We start from the raw sequence: 16,104 nt of genomic DNA, 5'->3' as shown, positions 1-16,104 counted from the left end.
TGATACCCAATCTGCTCACATCATGGTACGTGGGCTTCTTTAAGTGTTGAAACTGCATACAATCCCCCCCTCAACTTACTTTCTGACGTGTCTTATCATCTAGGCTCCTACCGAGTCCAAGAAGCGCTTGGCGCTTGCTATCATCGACTTCCTAGGTGCCAGCTTGAAGGATGGCACTCTCGGTGCCGATGACGCCGAATCCATCGAGATCGCCCAGTCCTGCATCGCGGATACGTTCAAGGTTGACCCCTCTGACGAGGCGGCTGTGAAGGATGCTCTTGGTGGACAGTCTCTGGCCAGCATCTACAGTGTCTATGAGAAACTGCGGAACAAGCCCGCTGCCGGCGGTGCTGCGACTGAAGAGAAGCCCCAGAGCGGCGCTCCCACTCCGGAATCCGACAAGCTGAAGTCGGAGGGAAACGCCGCCATGTCGCGCAAGGACTACAGCAGTGCGATTGACTTGTACACCCAGGCCCTGGCCATCGCCCCCTCAAACCCCATCTACCTCTCCAACCGGGCTGCTGCCTACTCCGCCGCCGGACAGCACGAGAAGGCGGTTGAGGACGCGGAGCTTGCCACTGCCGTCGACCCCAAGTACTCCAAGGCCTGGAGCCGTCTGGGTCTGGCTCGTTTCGACCTGGCCGACTACCACGGTGCCCTTGAGGCCTACGAGAAGGGCATCCAGGCTGAGGGTAATGGTGGCAGCGAGGCCATGAAGCGGGGTCTGGAGACCACCAAGAGAAAGATTGAGGAGTCGCAGCGCGGTGCGGAGCCCCCCTCTGACGCCGTTGATGATGCCGCTGGCGCATCTCGCGGTGCCGGCGGTATGCCCGATCTCTCTTCCCTCGCTAGTATGCTCGGAGGCGGTGGTGGTGGCGGCGCCGGCCGCGGCGGTATGCCCGATCTTAGCTCTATCATGAGCAACCCCATGTTCGCCAGCATGGCCCAGAACCTGATGAGCAACCCCGATGCGCTCAACAACCTCATGAGCAACCCCCAGCTCAGACAGATGGCTGAGAACTTTGGCCGCGGAGGTGGCATGCCCGATATGTCTTCTCTGATGAGTGACCCAAGCATTGCCGAGATGTAGGTTCTCACCCTATCATTGCTTAAAGTGGACAGATACTAATCTTGTGATATCAGGGCCCGGAACATGATGGGCGGCGGTGCTGGACGGGGAGGCCAGTAATGATTAAAACCATCGTCTGACGCCCGTGCAACTTTTTTATTTTCATCACTTGCGAAAGAATATTTTCCTTTAACTTCACTAAGCTCGTTGGCTGCATTTAGCTTCCTGTTTTTTTGTAACAAGCTTGAGGACCTTCTGATCTCGCGAAGGAGAATAGAGACTGATGCGCGATACGGACACCTTTTAAGTGAGAGGCGTAATAATCTTTTTCACGTTATATTCACAAACTCTTTGACGAGCCTCGACCTGTAGGCCCAAGCCGTTGAGGCATCAAGCCCCGAGTTTTGCCTCAAGAGCTTTTGTAAGAACTTCATCCTGAAGAGGCGGTCCTTCAGCTGAAACTGGGTAAAGGGTAAGAGGAACTGAGCTAAGTACTGACGCAGATGCAAAAAGAATCATCAGATGAGTGGAGGAGGATTTTGCCAAACAAAACACGGGACGCCCCGAAACGCCGAAAGAAAATAAGTAACCCGGGCCTCTGATGCCCGATCAAGGTCTCTCTGAGACAACAACCCCCGAATCCAGAGATAGCAAGCTCGCCAGCATCTTTCCTGAAACGAATTGGCCAACGGAAGGGGGAAATTTGTGCGTGATTAATCAAGTTACATTCACAGGTAGTTGCAGTTCATGAAGCGCCAGTTCCGCCTGGCCTCTATTTAAAAAGGTCAATATTGTACAGTCGGATATGATATCAAAACATTCGAGAAGAGTAAATAAGAAATTCATGGGCCGATGATCAGAACAACGGAGACATTGTTGAGAAAGGAGCAGGGTGGTTTAAGTCAAGGGAGCCGTCTGAGGGTGATTTAAATGTAGTCACGAGCAGCCTTCTGCAGCTCGATCAATCTCCATCCACGGGTCTCCGGGTTGTTGACATCCTCAGGTATCCGAGTGAGACCGATAGCGTAGGTAACCAGCTGAACCTTGTCTTCCATACCGGCGGCGAGTTCACCAGACTTCGCGTTCTTGTATACGTGGACCTCCTGTGTACGGCAGGTCACAACGAACACGGGAATGTCACCGGGGTCCAACATGCGGGCATGGGAGACGTCAACTCCACGGATATCGAGAATACGACCATCGGATTTGAGACCGAGGTTAGTGTACTGCTGAGCGAGAGCAGCATAGACGTTGAACTGAGCTTCTGAAAGCCAAAGTTTGAGGGTCTCGACATCACCCTTGACGTAGGCGTCGAGGACCTCGGGCAGGATATATTCACGCATCTCCCTCAAGAATGACTCCATCTGGAAATTGGGGTCCATCTCGCGGAATTTCTTGATGACCTGAGCCGTCTCGTTCTCGGCGAAGAAACCAGCGACACGATCCGAAATGCTGCGCGCAGTGGTGATGAGAGGGTTTTCCGACTCGTCGTAGGTGTTCTTGAGAGTGAAGAGCTTCTGCATCATAGGGTTCGAGTCCTTGAAATCACGCCACGACTCCTTCCAAGCAGCGTCCTTGTGGAGTGTAACGTTGGTTCCCGCGCTAAAGAAACATAAATGTCAGATGCAGGTGTTGAATGGGTGACAAGAGAAATGACTCACTTGGGATCTTCCACCATCGGCTCGCTGCGACGACCAGACTTGGCTTCCATCTCTTCGCGCAGTTTCCTCTGCTTCCGGCGCTCCTCCTTCTCAACCCAACCACCATAGCGAGAGCTGCTGCCGTCATCGATGGCATTCTTCACGCCTCCAACGGCAGTCTTGTAAGCCTCAGTTTCGCGAACAGGTCTCGTGACCTTCTCGATTCCGGAACCAGTGGCGTTGACACCCTTTCTAATACCCTTCACCACGGGCGTGTTCCAAGTCCAGGAAGCGCTCTTGCCGATGGCCTTGCCGGTGTGCTTCAACGCGGTGGAAGTCTTGGAAGTCGCGGCCCCAGAGGCAGCTTCGTAAGCGGCACGAGCCCGCTTGACGTTCTCGTTTTCGGTAAACTGGTGAGCGGAGGACGCGAGGGCCTTCGTCGACTCATTCCACTCTTTTGATGCCTTGAACTCGGTTTGGAGAGTCTCCCTGAAGACTTGCCAGGGAGTCTTGTCGCCATGGGGAGGGGGAGGAGGGGCGTCCTTCTTCTCGTCCTCCTTCTGTTCTTCACTCTTTCCCTCGCTCGATTCCTCTGACTGTTTCTCCTTTTCTTGCTGCTGCTGCTGCTGCTGCTGCTGCTGCTGCTGCTGCTGTTGTTGCTGTCTGAGGGGGGTGGCAACATGGAAGGACCTGGTCAATGGCAGAGCGGCGTAGGGAGAGAGAAGGTGAGGGAGTGTTGTGCGCTGTTGTTTCAGAGATGGAATGTTCCGTACTGCTGGCGATGTCGAAAAAGAGCAAGTCTGCACCAAGGAGTGCTGGCTGTAAGCAGTCTTCAGGCTCGGGACATAGGTCCGTAAAGTGGCCGCCCGCGCGGTGGCGGACATTTTGGTAGCGGAGATCATGCTATACAGAAGAAAAACCACCAAGACTATAATTAACCCAAGGTCCCGAAGGATAGAGGTGTATGAGAAGAAAAAGGCCCCGAATGGGTTAGGGAAGTGAAAGGTTGGAAGGGTAGAAGTGAACTGGGGAAGAGGAAGAAGCGATGTCGGCAGTTGCTCTAAAGGGAAAGGAAAAAGTCGAGATGCGAAAACGCCAAGCATCGATAAAATTCGGCCCTCTTCCGCCGCCCTTCGTTCCGGCCCAGTGTTGCGCCGCTCGGCAGTGTGTACAGCGCCTACAGCACATAATCAACGCTTGCCTTCAGTTCATTGCATCGGGTCGACACCTTATTTCTCGCTCTTCTGGTAATCAATTAGTCGTGGACCCTATCGCGTCCACCGAGAAGTCGGTCCGGAATCGTCCTTCAATCAGCAAAGCGCCTTTGCGCAGCAACAACATCCTCCGCGTCAAGTTACACCAAGATGAACACATCATTTGTCAGTGCTCTCACGAGGGCGCTGCCGTCGATCGGCAGACCTCTTCCGCTTCGGATTTCTCCTCTCAGTTCGATAAGGCCATTCTCATCAACTCCGGCGAAACCGGCGAACACCTCTGGAGAGGCCCGTGATTTGGAAAAGCAGATCCTGGGTACGAAACCCAAGGTTGCCAACTCCGACAACCAAGCCTCTACGCTCGATGATCTCTTCGGCTCTACAGGTCTCAGCCGGTCTTCTGAGAAGACAACCTACAGCTTCCAGAAGCTGCAAGGTAGCCTGGAAGCCGAGATGGTCGGGCAACCGTATGTCGACCGGTCTCCTCCCTACAATCTCCATGTTTATTCCCACAAGCACAACACGATCTTGACCTTGACTCGGCCCAATGGCAATCCGATGATGTCTCTCAGCTGCGGTCATCTCGGTTTTCGCAAAGGTGGACGTGCTGGTTTCGACCCGGCATTCCAGTTGACCTCTCATTTCTTTGCCCAGATGCAGGAACGGGGCTACATGATGGAGATCAAACGCATGACACTCATTTTCCGCGACTTCGGACTTGGCCGGGACGCTTTCACCAAGGTCTTGCTGGGTAATGAGGGGAAGAACATTCGAGGCACGATCTGTCGCGTATCGGATTGCACCCGTGTCAAATTTGGTGGAACGAGAAGCAGGCATGTGCGGAGACTGGGCTAGGAGATTCGCCGCTTTTGGGAGTTCTGTCTGGAGCTATATGTTTTTACTCGACGCAAAATATCAGGGCACGGATTAGCTGGCGGGGAAAGAGCAAGGGTACAATTCTATGATACACCAGGTCTGTATGCTGGTGAAGTTCTCCGGATTGAAAAAGAGCGTCTTCTTCTCAGTGCTTGCAACGAGATTGGCTGCAGACTCACAGCACTGAAACTATTATCGTCTCGACAACCTGATTGGGAGACGATGAGGCCTTGCGCTACCGACGATATTCTCATTTCGCCTATTTCGCCTATTTCGCCTATTTCGCCTATTTCGCCTATTTCGCCTCTGTATACTATCTATTGTCAGCCTATTACTGCGACATTTTTCTATATGCATTAAACCAATATGAACTGTGTAAATACAGCAAATACTATGTAGACTTCCAAGTTAATTATCGGACTGTTTTCTACCTCTTACGTACTACATACTACAAGGTAAACTATTCACTATCAGGCTAGATCTAGGCACTGCAACTTACCTGTAGGTACCTAAAATTTGGAGGATACCCAAAAGGGGTCTAGCGCGGAGAGCTCCCCGGGCTGCCACTCTCCGTGAAAGCTGTTGTTGGCTGAATCTTTACCACATTCCTGCCTTGCAATCGGCAAACAGCTGTGATTCCTTCGTCTTTGCATCTCTGACACCATTTCAACACTGTCTTCTCCCTTACAGCGTACTATTACCGGCATAATCGTTGTTGATAAAGGCTCCGTTGTCACTTGCGGGCGCATGCGCCGGAGCTGCTCATCTGTGACGATCCAGCAGCGGAGATCCCCTCCCCCCCCTCTCTCTACGAGACCGGTCTAGAAGGCTTGATGAGTGCCAGAGACCTTGAGCCGGGCCGTCGTCCAAGACCGTTTGGATGCACCCTTTAAATCCTTTCCTCCGTGCCTTCTTCCGAAGCACTGTTCCGGGCCAGTGTATACCCATCGAGAATCATGTATGTTTCCGTTCCGGACAGCTTGGCCCGCATCTCACATGCCCAGCCCGTCGTTCTCACATTTCGTCGTATAGGTCCTCCTCGTGCCCGTGACAGAATCTCTCGTCGGGTCGCGCGACCGCGAGTCCTCCCTCTACTACTCGGATCTGGTCGTTTCGGAAGAATTCCTTGGGAGCCATACCTTGCGAATACCAGTCGCTACCGGGACTGGTGGGGGGAAGGATGACTCGAATATACGGGACAGCAGAGGCAAGGCCAAGCAAGTGACAACGGTAAATGGTCGCACCGTGATCATCAAGGAGAATTCTGTCTACAGCAATAAAGGTAGAAGGAGACCCCTTCCAGATCTGAGATCCTGTTGCACTAAACAATGTCCGTCTCTCAAGGTTTCAAGTCCCTAAGCCAAGCTCAGTTGGTGTCCGATGCGTTGTATTATCCCAACAGCAACGACTCCCAGCCATGGCTTATTTATTATATCTCCCGCCCATTGATCGGCTCGTTTGACCCCGGAAGGATTATTACTGCTGTGCTGCCAGGGGCACAACCAAAGATCAATGCCGTGGGCAATGGAATCAAATCCGGCGAGCCAGTCTCCTCACCACAAAAGAAGGAGATCAAAACATTCGGAGAATTGCTGGCAAACTTTCCGATGATCGCTAGACAGATGCAACCTGGCTTGGAACGGCTGTTCAGGGAGTTTGGGAAAGAACTCGGAAAACCTCTACCTCCACCACCATCGCGATCCCCTGTGATGTTTGAAGACTACGAACGCAAGCAGAACCGTGAACCATCATTCGATGAGGCTGCTTCTATTCGCTCCACACGCAGCAGGGAAGGACTTCCGTTCAATTCCGAGGAGTACTTTGAGGATGACGAAGACTTAATGCGTCGCAGCCTCGAGACAGCGGTTACTGCAGCCATTGACTTGTTTCGGTTGGTGGACAAACAACAGCTGTCTTTCCTCGGCGCCACCACCGATCTTACTGGCCCATTAGTCGAACGGCTCATCGAGCGTTATGTGGCGGAGCAGGTGCATGAAAACTTACTCTTCCCTCGACTCTGCAAATTTCGACTGCCGGAGGATGCCGAACTAGACTCCCGAATCCGGTACATGGAAAATATTGACATCTCTCAAGTGGGTATTGCGGTGGAAGGGGGACGGGAGGGCAAGCGGGAGTTATTGCAAAGGCTCGGCAGAGCAGTTGAAGAATTCCGCAAAATGCTCGATGCCAAGTGTCCTCACGACATGTTGAATACCTTGCTTGAGACGGTTAAGATCCTGTCCTACCCTGGCAGCTATGACAGAACAGAGTCGCACTCGTCAGAAAAGCAATTTGCGCCTGTGACCATCAACGCAGATATTCTCGTCTCGTTGTTGCTTGTCGTTGTAATAAGATCTCAAATCAAGAATCTACAGGCCCGCTTGATGTACATGCAACACTTCATCTATATTGATGATGTTGACAGTGGTGAAATGGGCTATGCACTGAGCACGCTTGAGGCTGTTCTTACTTATTTGGTAACGGATGCCGCCGGCCTTCGAAGAGCGAGTGTCAGGAACAAACGCTTATGGAATGCCACCAAGCACGGGCGCGTTGTTGACATGAAGGCAATCCTGGAACCGAACGGGGATCAAGAATCAATTGATGACATCCCTTGTGAACCCGAAGAAAGGGTGGTGGCTTTCAAGACAGGAGACTACAAGGACTCGAGCCCTATTACCCATTTGCCTTTGCCAATACGTGATGGCGTGTCTAACTCATTTGGCGATGATGGAACGATAGCCCCTGGTGCTGACTCTGAAGCCCCGCCGCTTTCCCACGTCTTTCCCTTCCAGACATGGGCGAACATTTCGCCTCCAATCGAAGTGCGACGTCCCATCAAGAAAGTCTCAATGGACGTGCGTAGTCTGTCCGAGTCATCTGCCATATCGCTCATATCCCGGACAACTACCTTGGAGTCCATCACAAGCGCAATCGAAGGCGATAGCTCTATTGAGACTCTGACCAGGACGCAGGATCCTTCCGGCGATTCAATTCCCATGATGGCGGTCGAAAGTCGCCAACCGGAAGCTCTGAAATACCTACTTAGCCTGCAAGAATATTACCCTTTGGAAGATATTCTTGAAGATTCGAACACAGAAGGCACAACACTGCTGAGTGCTGCAGTCCAGCTTGCTCACACTGACATTGTGGACATTCTGATGGATTACCTTTTTAGTGCGACTGATAAGCACACCATCGCATCGTACATGCAGAAGTCCGATATGCATGGACGTACGGTTGCTCATTACTTGTTCAGCACCCCGTCAGTGATGCATAGGCTTGAGGGGCTCCTCCCATGGTGCCAACGGGACAAGCATGGACAAACACCACTCTTCGCCTTGTGCCGTTCTTACGACCACCCTGATTATAAATCAATGGTGATTGAAGCCCTGAACGCAGCCCAGAAAGCTCAAGGAGACGGCAGACCCCTGCGTCTTGACGAACATATCGACTCGAAAGGCAACACGTTGCTTCATATTGTTAGTGATCCCGAAATTACAGTACGGATCTTACAAAGGTGTGACTGTGACCCTAATGCGACAAATGACAAGAGATTCACGCCACTCATGATGGCGAGTAAGTACGGACGCATCGACCAAGTCCGAATACTGTTTGCAGACGCTAGAGTGGATGTTCACCTCAAAGAAAGTCGCGGGTTAACCGCCGTCGAGTTGGCAAAGGACGATGAGGTTCGCAATCGCATTGATGATCTCATACTTTTGTCTACGCCTCCTTCCGTGTATGATGAGCAGTCGGGCCGAGTGACGACCGTTGTCCGCTCCTACTTTGTTGAAGATGCAACTGTCCGATTCGTTCTAAAATCCGGTGCGCCTAATCCGACTGCAAACTCCCAGGAATCTCGGCCTGCGTCAGGCACAACGTACACTGTTACGACATGTCGTCGCACCTTCTCAGATTTTGAGAACCTCGCCCGATGCCTTTCGACCGAGCATCCCGCTTCATATATGCCGTCATTGTCAGACTTCCGCAGCCCGTTTCAGATCCATTCGAAGCCGTCTCGTTCCGTGCTTCATGATATGCAAGAAAAACTGGACAAGTTTCTGAAAGCCCTACTATCCCATCCGACCTTCGCGACCCACGAAATGCTCTGGGAGTTCTTTCTTGTTCCGGAGCTGCAGCCGGACATGATGGCCGACAGATCGCACCGGAAGGCCCAAGTCCTTGCGGAGTCAATCATGGACGATTATGCACCAGTCACCGCGGAAAGTATGAGAGAAACCGAACAGTTTGTCTCGCATGCTCAAGACATGGTTCGTGCCATTCACGTGAACACTCGCAGTCTGGTTCGTCGTGGCCACGCTCTGCAAAATTCTGCGTCTGATATGGCAGACGCTTTAGCTCTCTGCTCCACCTCCATCTCTACTCTTAAGGAACCGACGCAGGCACTCCCTCAGTCTCATGTCGAGGCATTTATCCGCTACGCTTTATGTCTCTCAACCTCATCCTCTGACTCATCTCCGCTACTCCAATTTGTCGCCGCTTTCACCTCCATTGACAACAACACCACAGCTGTTCTCGCCTCCCTCTCCCGCCCTATTGGGCTCATCTCCAATCTAGCTTCCACGAACAGAAATCTCTCTCGATCTCGCTCGTCCCTGCTCTCAACTTCTCTCCCACGGAAATTCAACCTCAACTTCCCCGGATTAGAAGAGTCGCGACAAAAGTCCGTTCGTGAGTTGGAGAGCAAGATCCAGGAATCCGAAGCGCAAGTGGCACGTCTCTCTCGCGAGATCACGTGGAACAAGGATGTAGTGGTCGGGGAACTCGCGGGCTGGACTTCTTGGCGAGAGAAGATTGGGCGGGACGCGATTCGTTCATTTGTCAAGGCCACTTTGGTCCGTGAGAAGGAACGTGGGAACAGGCTCGAGCGATGTTTGAGGAGTGTGCATGAGATGCAATGATGCGATGCGGCGTCGTTGCCAGCCTGTCTGTCATATTATGCCTTGTGGGGAAGTGGTGATGAGTAGTGGGGCCATGCAAACTACTCTTACCAAGTAACTATAGATTATCCTTAACAATTCCATGTAGAAGCTACGGTACAGTCCGGTAATAAGTGAATCGATTCTTGATCTGCGAAGGTCCTCTTACATAGTACTTTCTGCGCCATTACCAAACTAGACACAAACGTCCCCGTGCATAAGCACGTGAAACACCAGGTAATTACATCGCTGTATGCAGATGCTTACTCGTAGTATACCGTGTCTAACCCCGGATTGTAGAGGTGACGCCACATCCATCCATCCGTCATCTCAACTATGATGTCATCTCAGATAAGTTAAGTCAACTCACAGGGCAGGCTCTAACTATACTCCCGAAACTAGATATATTTAAACCCTCACTTTTAAATCGCAGCCTAACTCCTCTCTTCTCCATTTTTCTCTTGAAATCATTTAGAAGTCTAAACTAGGAATATTCAACCCTTCGATACATTACTACATAACCCCTCTTCCAATTCAATAGACATATCTGTCACAGCCACCTAACGGAAACAAAACAAAACACCACCATGCCCCTCGTCATTCCCGGCATCAACAACACCAGCGGCGGCTCGAGCCAGGATGACTGGTCGCACAAGCTAATGGGCAAGACCGTCACCGAGGGATCGAGCGATGTGAACGTGAGTTTCCCCTTCCCCTCTCTCCCATCCTCCACCCTGTATTGCCCTCGCCCTGGCCCTGGCCCTGGCCCTGGCCCTGGCCCTGGACAGTTTCTTGGCGATAAGATCCAGTTGAAACCGGACGGACCAGAGGCAACAACACCCAGACTCATGGGGAAAATGGAACGAACGCCAACTGAACTGGTGTAGTCATTCGCCAAGAAAGACCTGCCGGAAACTCATCGGATCGTTAAGCCGGGGGATGCGATGACTATGGATCATAACCCTGATCGGTACGTGGATTTATTTTCTCGTTTGCTGGGAGTTTGAGAGGTGCTGACTCGTCGGGGATTACAGGTTGAATATCCATGTGGATGAGAGTGGGACGGTGCACAATGTTAACTATGGTTGAAGTGCTGGCCGGGGGAAATTCTTATGGGAATGTGGTGTGTGGATGATAAGATTTTATGTACTGCGTTGGTCTTTGATGCTATATGAATGAAGGATACGATATTTTCATTGATTTGGGGGTGGCCGTTTCGTTTCTATCTAATTTCGTAGTTGGATTTAGGGTTCGGGAGGGGGAAAGGATGCGAAGGTTTGTTTTGGGATGGGCTTGTTTTACTTTACTCGGCCTTCCAGCGCAGGAGAGTGAAGGAGTGCTTGGGGAAGACGTAGGAGCCCGTGGCTTCCCAGGTGCTCTCGGCGACGCCGACCTCCTGCTTGCCGTTCATATTGCTGACGGCGAGGTTGTCGCCGGTGACGGTGAAGACGGCGACCTGGCCGGTGGGGCCGTCGAGCCGGGTCTCGAGGTCCCGGTCCTCGCTGATGTTGACGACGGCGACGTTGACGTAGCCGTCCTCGCCGAGGGTGGCGCTCACGTCCAGCCAGGGGGTGTCCTTAACGCTGCGCACCCACTTGGGCGAGGTCTCGCCCTCGTAGGTCGCGCTGGCCAGGTGCGTGCTGATGGTCCAGCCGCGCATGTACTTGGAAAAGAGGTACAGCGGCCACCAGGTGGTCTGCTTGGTGATGCCGTCCGGCGAGGTCATCAGCGGCGAGATGACGTTGACGCTCTGCGCGATGCACGCCATGCCGACGTCCTTGCTCTTGCGCACGAACACGTTCAGCCACACGGCCACGGCCAGCGCGTCCGACAGCGTGTACGACTCCTCGGCGCCCTTGCTGCCCTCGGCGCGGATCGGGTCCCAGACGTTCCACTCGTCGAAGCAGATGGTGGGCCGGGGCTGGGACGGCGGCACGTTGTTCTCGATCATGGCGAGGTCGATCAGCGAGGAGGTGATCTCGATGGCCCGCTCGCCCGCCAGCGGCGCGGTGACATTGGGGAGGTGGGAGTCCGAGGTCGTGTACAGGTGGATGCTGTGCATATCGATCAAGGGCACGGCACTGGTGGAGAGCTCGGAGTGAGCGGGGAGAAGGCAGTGCTTTAAGGTGTAGTGATCCCACGAGGCAAACCCGGTTTGACCACAGAGAATCAGAACAAGGCTAGGGTCGAGGAGCTTGAGAGCTTCAAGTTCGATCATTGTCAGTATCTTCGAATCATCTTGCGGTCATGATTGGGATGCAAGGAGCTAGCTACCTTTGGCCCATTGGTAGGCTTTGTGGGCATATGCTTCCTGAGTCATCTGCTCAACCTGCCATGGTCCCCAGACTTCGTTGCCGAGGGCCCAGTATTTCACCTGGATTGATTAGAATGACATATAGAGACTTGTAGGCATGGAATATTTGACGTACATTGTATGGTTCCTCGCGACCATTTTTCCGGCGAAGGTTGGCATAGTAAGTGTCCCGGGTGCCGTTGCAGTATTCGACCCACGCAAGGGCTGCATGAATGTGTTAGATTTGAGGCCTTAAACAGAAGGCTAAAACTTATGGGGGTAGATATACCTTCATCAAGAGTACCTATAATACGATTAGTAAGGCTTTTCGACAATGAGAGAAGTCGGTCACTTGCCAGTTCCAAAGTTCAGACAGAGGTAGGGCTCGGTTCCGAGTACTTCACACCATTTCATGAACTCGTCCGTTCCGAATTGGTTGGTCTCTGTTCCCAGCCAGGCCAATTCGGGTCTAAGAAGGGCAGGCTCGCAGTCAGTACAAAAGGGACATGCCAGTCGAAGCAATCCAAAGCAGAGATAAGGGTCCAAGCCAAATGATTGAAACGTGAATGAAAGACAGTAGGCACGATAGGAGGGCAAAAAGGTGAAGCATTCAAGGCAGCGACAACATACCTGGACGGCCGGTTCTCTCTGGGGCCAACACCATCGATCCAGTGGTAGGTTGCCATAAAGTTGCCACCGGGATAGCGGACGACAGGGATGTTTAGGTCCTTCAGGGCCTCGATCACATCTATTCTGAAACCATTCTCGTCCGACAGCTTGTTTCCCGGGTCGTAGATGCCCCCGTAGATGCATCGACCCATATGCCTTTTCGGAGGTGTTAGCCGCAATAATCCACTGGGGCTGTAACCAATCCGGGAGCTTACTCTGTGAAGCCCGCATAGATATTGGGGTTGATCTTGGAAATGCGCCTTGTTGGATGGATGGAAATACTAGGCGCATCCTGGTCGTTAAGCTTCGTGAAGGTGGTCATGGCGGCAAAGGGAAAATAGCAGGAAAGAGAAGGTTGAGAATCGCGAGATCCGATTGGTATGAAAGCAAGAGAAAATGTACCCAAGGGACTATAAGCAGGACTCTTCCTTTGCCCGAAACACACGCAATGTATTGTTGTTGACCATGGCAGAGAGAGCCCGGCAACTAATATTAATGTGCTGAAGCAATGGGGAGCGGGCAGGATGAATCGGGCAAATCCCCTGCGGGGTTGATCCGGAGTTGTACCGAACTCAGAAGAGGGCAGGCCAGCAAGGATGCATGATGGGACCGTCAGATTGCTGTACTGGGGGATGCAAGCGAGAGGTTTCGACGCCGTTGGCTTGGAGGATGAAGCCGAGGCAACGCCACGGCTAATTTCCGTCAATCAGCATGCGTCTCTGGAGTGGAAGTTGATGTACTGCCATCCCGCTTTCTACAAGCGTTGCTTGGCTACACCAGAACCACACATGGCGATAGGTCATGCATGGCATGTTAATTCGGTTGACTCCGCAGGTGTTATGAGTCTTGCATCTCGAACAGGCTGGACTTGGGCCAGCAAGTAGAAAAAATACCCTGTCTCGGTAGAATCCCCAAAGCGTCGTGTCTGCCGACTGATGCATCGTAATGAACCCTCCACCGGTCTTTGCGTGAACTGGGAAAAGTCACGATGCCATGATCATGTTCCGATGGAGGAGGCGAGTTCGGAAAACCCTAATGCCCCAGATTCTGGGCCTACACGTGGGTTGAGTGGCTGTCATCCCCAGATGTTCATAAAAGCCCACAGGACCCTGAACCTGGGGGTGGAATCTCCGCATTTTTTTGTCTGTGATCTTCCTTAGCGAATGATCAAATCCACTGGATCCACTGTGTTCATTGCGGATTCCCACCCTTCAACATGCGTCTCTCTCCGGCATGGTACCAGGTAAGTCCTTAGGAAGGTCCAACGTATGGCTAAGCGCCGGGTTTTTAACGTCCTTGCTCTCACCAGTTCCTGGTCGGTGTCTTCGCCTCTCTCGGCTCGTTCCTTTATGGATGTATGTATAGAAGACATCCATGTACTATTTATTCGCTTGAACAGAACTGATGTGCATGGTTGCAGACGATCTGGGTGTGATTGCCGAGGTCATCGCCAGTGGATCTTTCATCTCCAAGTTTGAAGCCGATAGCACTCAACAGTGAGTTCTACCACGGCCAGAATTAGGCGTATGTCACTGACAGTCTTCCAGAGGTCTCGTTGTTTCCATGTTCACTGCAGGTGCTTTCTGCGGTGCAGCGATTGCAGGTCCTACTGGTGATAAGCTGGGTCGACGATGGACCATCACGATCGGTTGTATCATTTTCTGCCTTGGCGGAGGTCTTCAGACAGGAGCTCAGACTATCGCGTACTTGTACAGCGGAAGATTCTTTGCTGGTCTCGGGTATGTTTACACCGCAAGTATCCAAGCAAAGAATGGAGCGATTGTAGAGCATTTACTGATATGTCCTGGTCTGCAGAGTCGGTTTCCTTACCATGATTATCCCCTTGTACCAAGCTGAGATCTGTCATCCCAACATCCGTGGTCGAGTCACAGCCCTTCAGCAATTCATGCTCGGTGTTGGCTCCCTCTGTGCTGCTTGGATATCGTATGGCACATACATCGGCTTCTCTGATACTGACGATGCTCAATGGCAATTGCCCCTGGGTCTGCAGATCGCACCGGCAGTGTGTCTGGGCCTTCTCATCATGTTCTTCCCTGAGGTAAGAACCTTGCACCTCTGGTCGACTGTTGCTAGTCAAGCACAACTCACTAACAGAACTTCAGTCTCCTCGTTGGCTCATTGACCATGGTAAAAATGAACTGGGTCTGAAAACCCTGGCCCAACTCCACGCTCATGGTAACGAAGATGACGCGTGGGTGCGTGCGGAATACCAGCAGATTCAGGAAAGCATCAAGTTCGAACATGAGAACGAAGCCAAGTCCTACGCGGAACTCTTCACGTCCCGCTCTTCCTTCCGTCGTCTTTTCCTCTGCTGTGCTATCCAGGCGTCTGTCCAGATGACCGGTGTATCTGCGATCCAGTGAGTCCATCCAGCACTGCGCAATCGGGGAAGCAGAGTGTAGAACTAACCACTCGCAATTCGGCAGGTACTACTCCGTGACTATCTATGAGCAGATCGGCATTTCGGGCGACGAGACCCTGCGCTATCAGGCCATCAACTCGATCATCGCCCTGATCGCCCAGTTCCTTTGCATCCTGTACATCGATCGGTTCGGTCGTCGTTGGACTATGATCGGTGGCAACCTGGGCAACTGCGTCACCTTCATCGTCGCGTGTGCGCTGCTGGCCAAATTCCCGCCGGAGGTCAACAACACGGGCGCGCACTGGGGCTTCATCATCATGACCTGGCTGTATAACTTCTCTTTCTCTTGTACCTGCGGTCCCCTGTCGTGGATCATCCCAGCCGAGGTGTTCGACACCCGGACCCGTTCAAAGGGTGTGTCGCTGGCTTGCATGGTCTCCTACGCCTTCAACACCATGATTGGCCAGGTCACCCCGATCGCCATGGAGAGCGTGCGCTACAGGTACTACTACCTTTTCATCATCTGCAACTTCACGAACGCAGTCTTCTTCTGGCTGCTTCTTCCCGAGACGAAGAAGCTCCCCCTTGAGGAGATGAACTACCTCTTCTCCAATTCGCCCTGGATCGTGGTGGGCACTCGCAAGGAGGACTATGTCACCCACGACTTGGAGCGCCGTGTTGAAGAACAGGAGGAGAAGAGAGGTGCCTTTGCCACGCACGCCGAGACTGAAGCGTAAATCTTGCTTTCCTTGGCGCAGTCGGTCGGGGTGTTGTGTCTTTGTTTTCGGCAAGTCTTGCACCCCAGCGTGGAGACATGAGAGGACAACGAGAGTCCTATAGTAAGACAGGGAGCCTTTGACCTTCCTGAGTAATAGTCAGCGTGTTGCAGTATGTAGTGACTTCAATAATACCCCGTGATATTCTCACCGAGATCGTGGATTGGAAGGTGTATTGATTAAGATAGTGGATTCTTGCCGTGTGTCAAGAGTCATGTTTCTACCTTGGGAAATCACATGG

At 52.5% G+C, this 16,104-nt stretch overlaps 7 protein-coding genes across 7 annotated transcripts; 5 read left to right on the top strand and 2 right to left on the bottom strand.

Annotated features, from left to right (window-relative positions):
- Positions 1-22: 22 nt before the first annotated feature.
- ASPACDRAFT_60286 (putative Hsc70 cochaperone (SGT)) lies at positions 23-1,189 on the top strand (the record flags this gene model as incomplete). The annotated part of the gene is made up of 3 exons (XM_020203545.1): positions 23-25; positions 104-1,086; positions 1,144-1,189. 3 exons carry the CDS (start codon positions 23-25, stop codon positions 1,187-1,189), a joined length of 1,032 nt encoding a protein of 343 aa, XP_020056799.1.
- Positions 1,190-1,995: 806 nt separating this feature from the next.
- Positions 1,996-3,593, bottom strand: tim44 (protein translocase subunit TIM44; the record flags this gene model as incomplete). The annotated part of the gene is made up of 2 exons (XM_020199584.1): positions 1,996-2,671; positions 2,731-3,593. The coding sequence occupies 2 exons, from the start codon at positions 3,591-3,593 to the stop codon at positions 1,996-1,998; spliced, it is 1,539 nt and encodes a 512-aa protein (XP_020056798.1).
- Positions 3,594-3,869: 276 nt separating this feature from the next.
- ASPACDRAFT_78370 (mitochondrial 37S ribosomal protein uS11m) lies at positions 3,870-5,209 on the top strand. Its single transcript, XM_020205169.1, has one exon. The coding sequence runs from the start codon at positions 4,074-4,076 to the stop codon at positions 4,776-4,778; it is 705 nt and encodes a 234-aa protein (XP_020056797.1). The 5' UTR covers positions 3,870-4,073; the 3' UTR covers positions 4,779-5,209.
- A 200-nt stretch (positions 5,210-5,409) lies between these two features.
- On the top strand, positions 5,410-9,925 carry ASPACDRAFT_118737 (putative VPS9 domain protein). Its single transcript, XM_020196194.1, has 3 exons — positions 5,410-5,757; positions 5,832-6,081; positions 6,144-9,925. Exons 1-3 carry the CDS (start codon positions 5,680-5,682, stop codon positions 9,722-9,724), a joined length of 3,909 nt encoding a protein of 1,302 aa, XP_020056796.1. The 5' UTR covers positions 5,410-5,679; the 3' UTR covers positions 9,725-9,925.
- A 232-nt stretch (positions 9,926-10,157) lies between these two features.
- Positions 10,158-10,931, top strand: ASPACDRAFT_1856026 (uncharacterized protein). The gene is made up of 3 exons (XM_020197466.1): positions 10,158-10,440; positions 10,630-10,712; positions 10,777-10,931. Exons 1-3 carry the CDS (start codon positions 10,330-10,332, stop codon positions 10,829-10,831), a joined length of 249 nt encoding a protein of 82 aa, XP_020056795.1. The 5' UTR covers positions 10,158-10,329; the 3' UTR covers positions 10,832-10,931.
- Positions 10,932-10,949: 18 nt separating this feature from the next.
- ASPACDRAFT_78368 (alpha-N-arabinofuranosidase) lies at positions 10,950-13,125 on the bottom strand. The gene is made up of 7 exons (XM_020205168.1): positions 12,920-13,125; positions 12,666-12,860; positions 12,392-12,504; positions 12,325-12,339; positions 12,172-12,260; positions 12,017-12,116; positions 10,950-11,944 (listed from the first exon to the last, which is right to left on the bottom strand). The coding sequence occupies exons 1-7, from the start codon at positions 13,024-13,026 to the stop codon at positions 11,046-11,048; spliced, it is 1,518 nt and encodes a 505-aa protein (XP_020056794.1). The 5' UTR covers positions 13,027-13,125; the 3' UTR covers positions 10,950-11,045.
- Positions 13,126-13,751: 626 nt separating this feature from the next.
- ASPACDRAFT_78366 (uncharacterized protein) lies at positions 13,752-16,012 on the top strand. Its single transcript, XM_020205167.1, has 7 exons — positions 13,752-13,947; positions 14,014-14,059; positions 14,125-14,200; positions 14,252-14,443; positions 14,520-14,763; positions 14,828-15,084; positions 15,152-16,012. Exons 1-7 carry the CDS (start codon positions 13,921-13,923, stop codon positions 15,822-15,824), a joined length of 1,515 nt encoding a protein of 504 aa, XP_020056793.1. The 5' UTR covers positions 13,752-13,920; the 3' UTR covers positions 15,825-16,012.
- The last annotated feature ends 92 nt before the right edge of the window (positions 16,013-16,104 follow it).

Source organism: Aspergillus aculeatus (assembly GCF_001890905.1).
Source record: "Aspergillus aculeatus ATCC 16872 unplaced genomic scaffold ASPACscaffold_7, whole genome shotgun sequence".
NCBI lineage: Eukaryota > Fungi > Ascomycota > Eurotiomycetes > Eurotiales > Aspergillaceae > Aspergillus > Aspergillus aculeatus.
Note: the sequence above shows the minus strand (reverse complement) of the source record. Positions and strands in the feature narration are given on the sequence as shown.

Bases quoted from the DNA above. Each gene is read 5' to 3' on its own strand.
- ASPACDRAFT_78370 (XM_020205169.1), top strand. From the start codon at position 4,074: ATGAACACATCATTTGTCAGTGCTCTCACGAGGGCGCTGCCGTCGATC.
- ASPACDRAFT_118737 (XM_020196194.1), top strand. From the start codon at position 5,680: ATGCACCCTTTAAATCCTTTCCTCCGTGCCTTCTTCCGAAGCACTGTT. The intron at 5,758-5,831 runs GTATGTTTCCGT...TTCGTCGTATAG, and splicing joins GTATACCCATCGAGAATCAT to GTCCTCCTCGTGCCCGTGAC. The intron at 6,082-6,143 runs GTAGAAGGAGAC...CCGTCTCTCAAG, and splicing joins TTCTGTCTACAGCAATAAAG to GTTTCAAGTCCCTAAGCCAA.
- ASPACDRAFT_1856026 (XM_020197466.1), top strand. From the start codon at position 10,330: ATGCCCCTCGTCATTCCCGGCATCAACAACACCAGCGGCGGCTCGAGC. The intron at 10,441-10,629 runs GTGAGTTTCCCC...GAACTGGTGTAG, and splicing joins AGGGATCGAGCGATGTGAAC to TCATTCGCCAAGAAAGACCT. The intron at 10,713-10,776 runs GTACGTGGATTT...CGGGGATTACAG, and splicing joins ATGGATCATAACCCTGATCG to GTTGAATATCCATGTGGATG.
- ASPACDRAFT_78368 (XM_020205168.1), bottom strand. From the start codon at position 13,026: ATGACCACCTTCACGAAGCTTAACGACCAGGATGCGCCTAGTATTTCC. The intron at 12,861-12,919 runs GTAAGCTCCCGG...ACCTCCGAAAAG, and splicing joins ATCTATGCGGGCTTCACAGA to GCATATGGGTCGATGCATCT. The intron at 11,945-12,016 runs GTAGCTAGCTCC...TCGAACTTGAAG, and splicing joins AGCCTACCAATGGGCCAAAG to CTCTCAAGCTCCTCGACCCT.
- ASPACDRAFT_78366 (XM_020205167.1), top strand. From the start codon at position 13,921: ATGCGTCTCTCTCCGGCATGGTACCAG. The intron at 14,201-14,251 runs GTGAGTTCTACC...ACAGTCTTCCAG, and splicing joins GAAGCCGATAGCACTCAACA to AGGTCTCGTTGTTTCCATGT. The intron at 14,444-14,519 runs GTATGTTTACAC...CCTGGTCTGCAG, and splicing joins AGATTCTTTGCTGGTCTCGG to AGTCGGTTTCCTTACCATGA.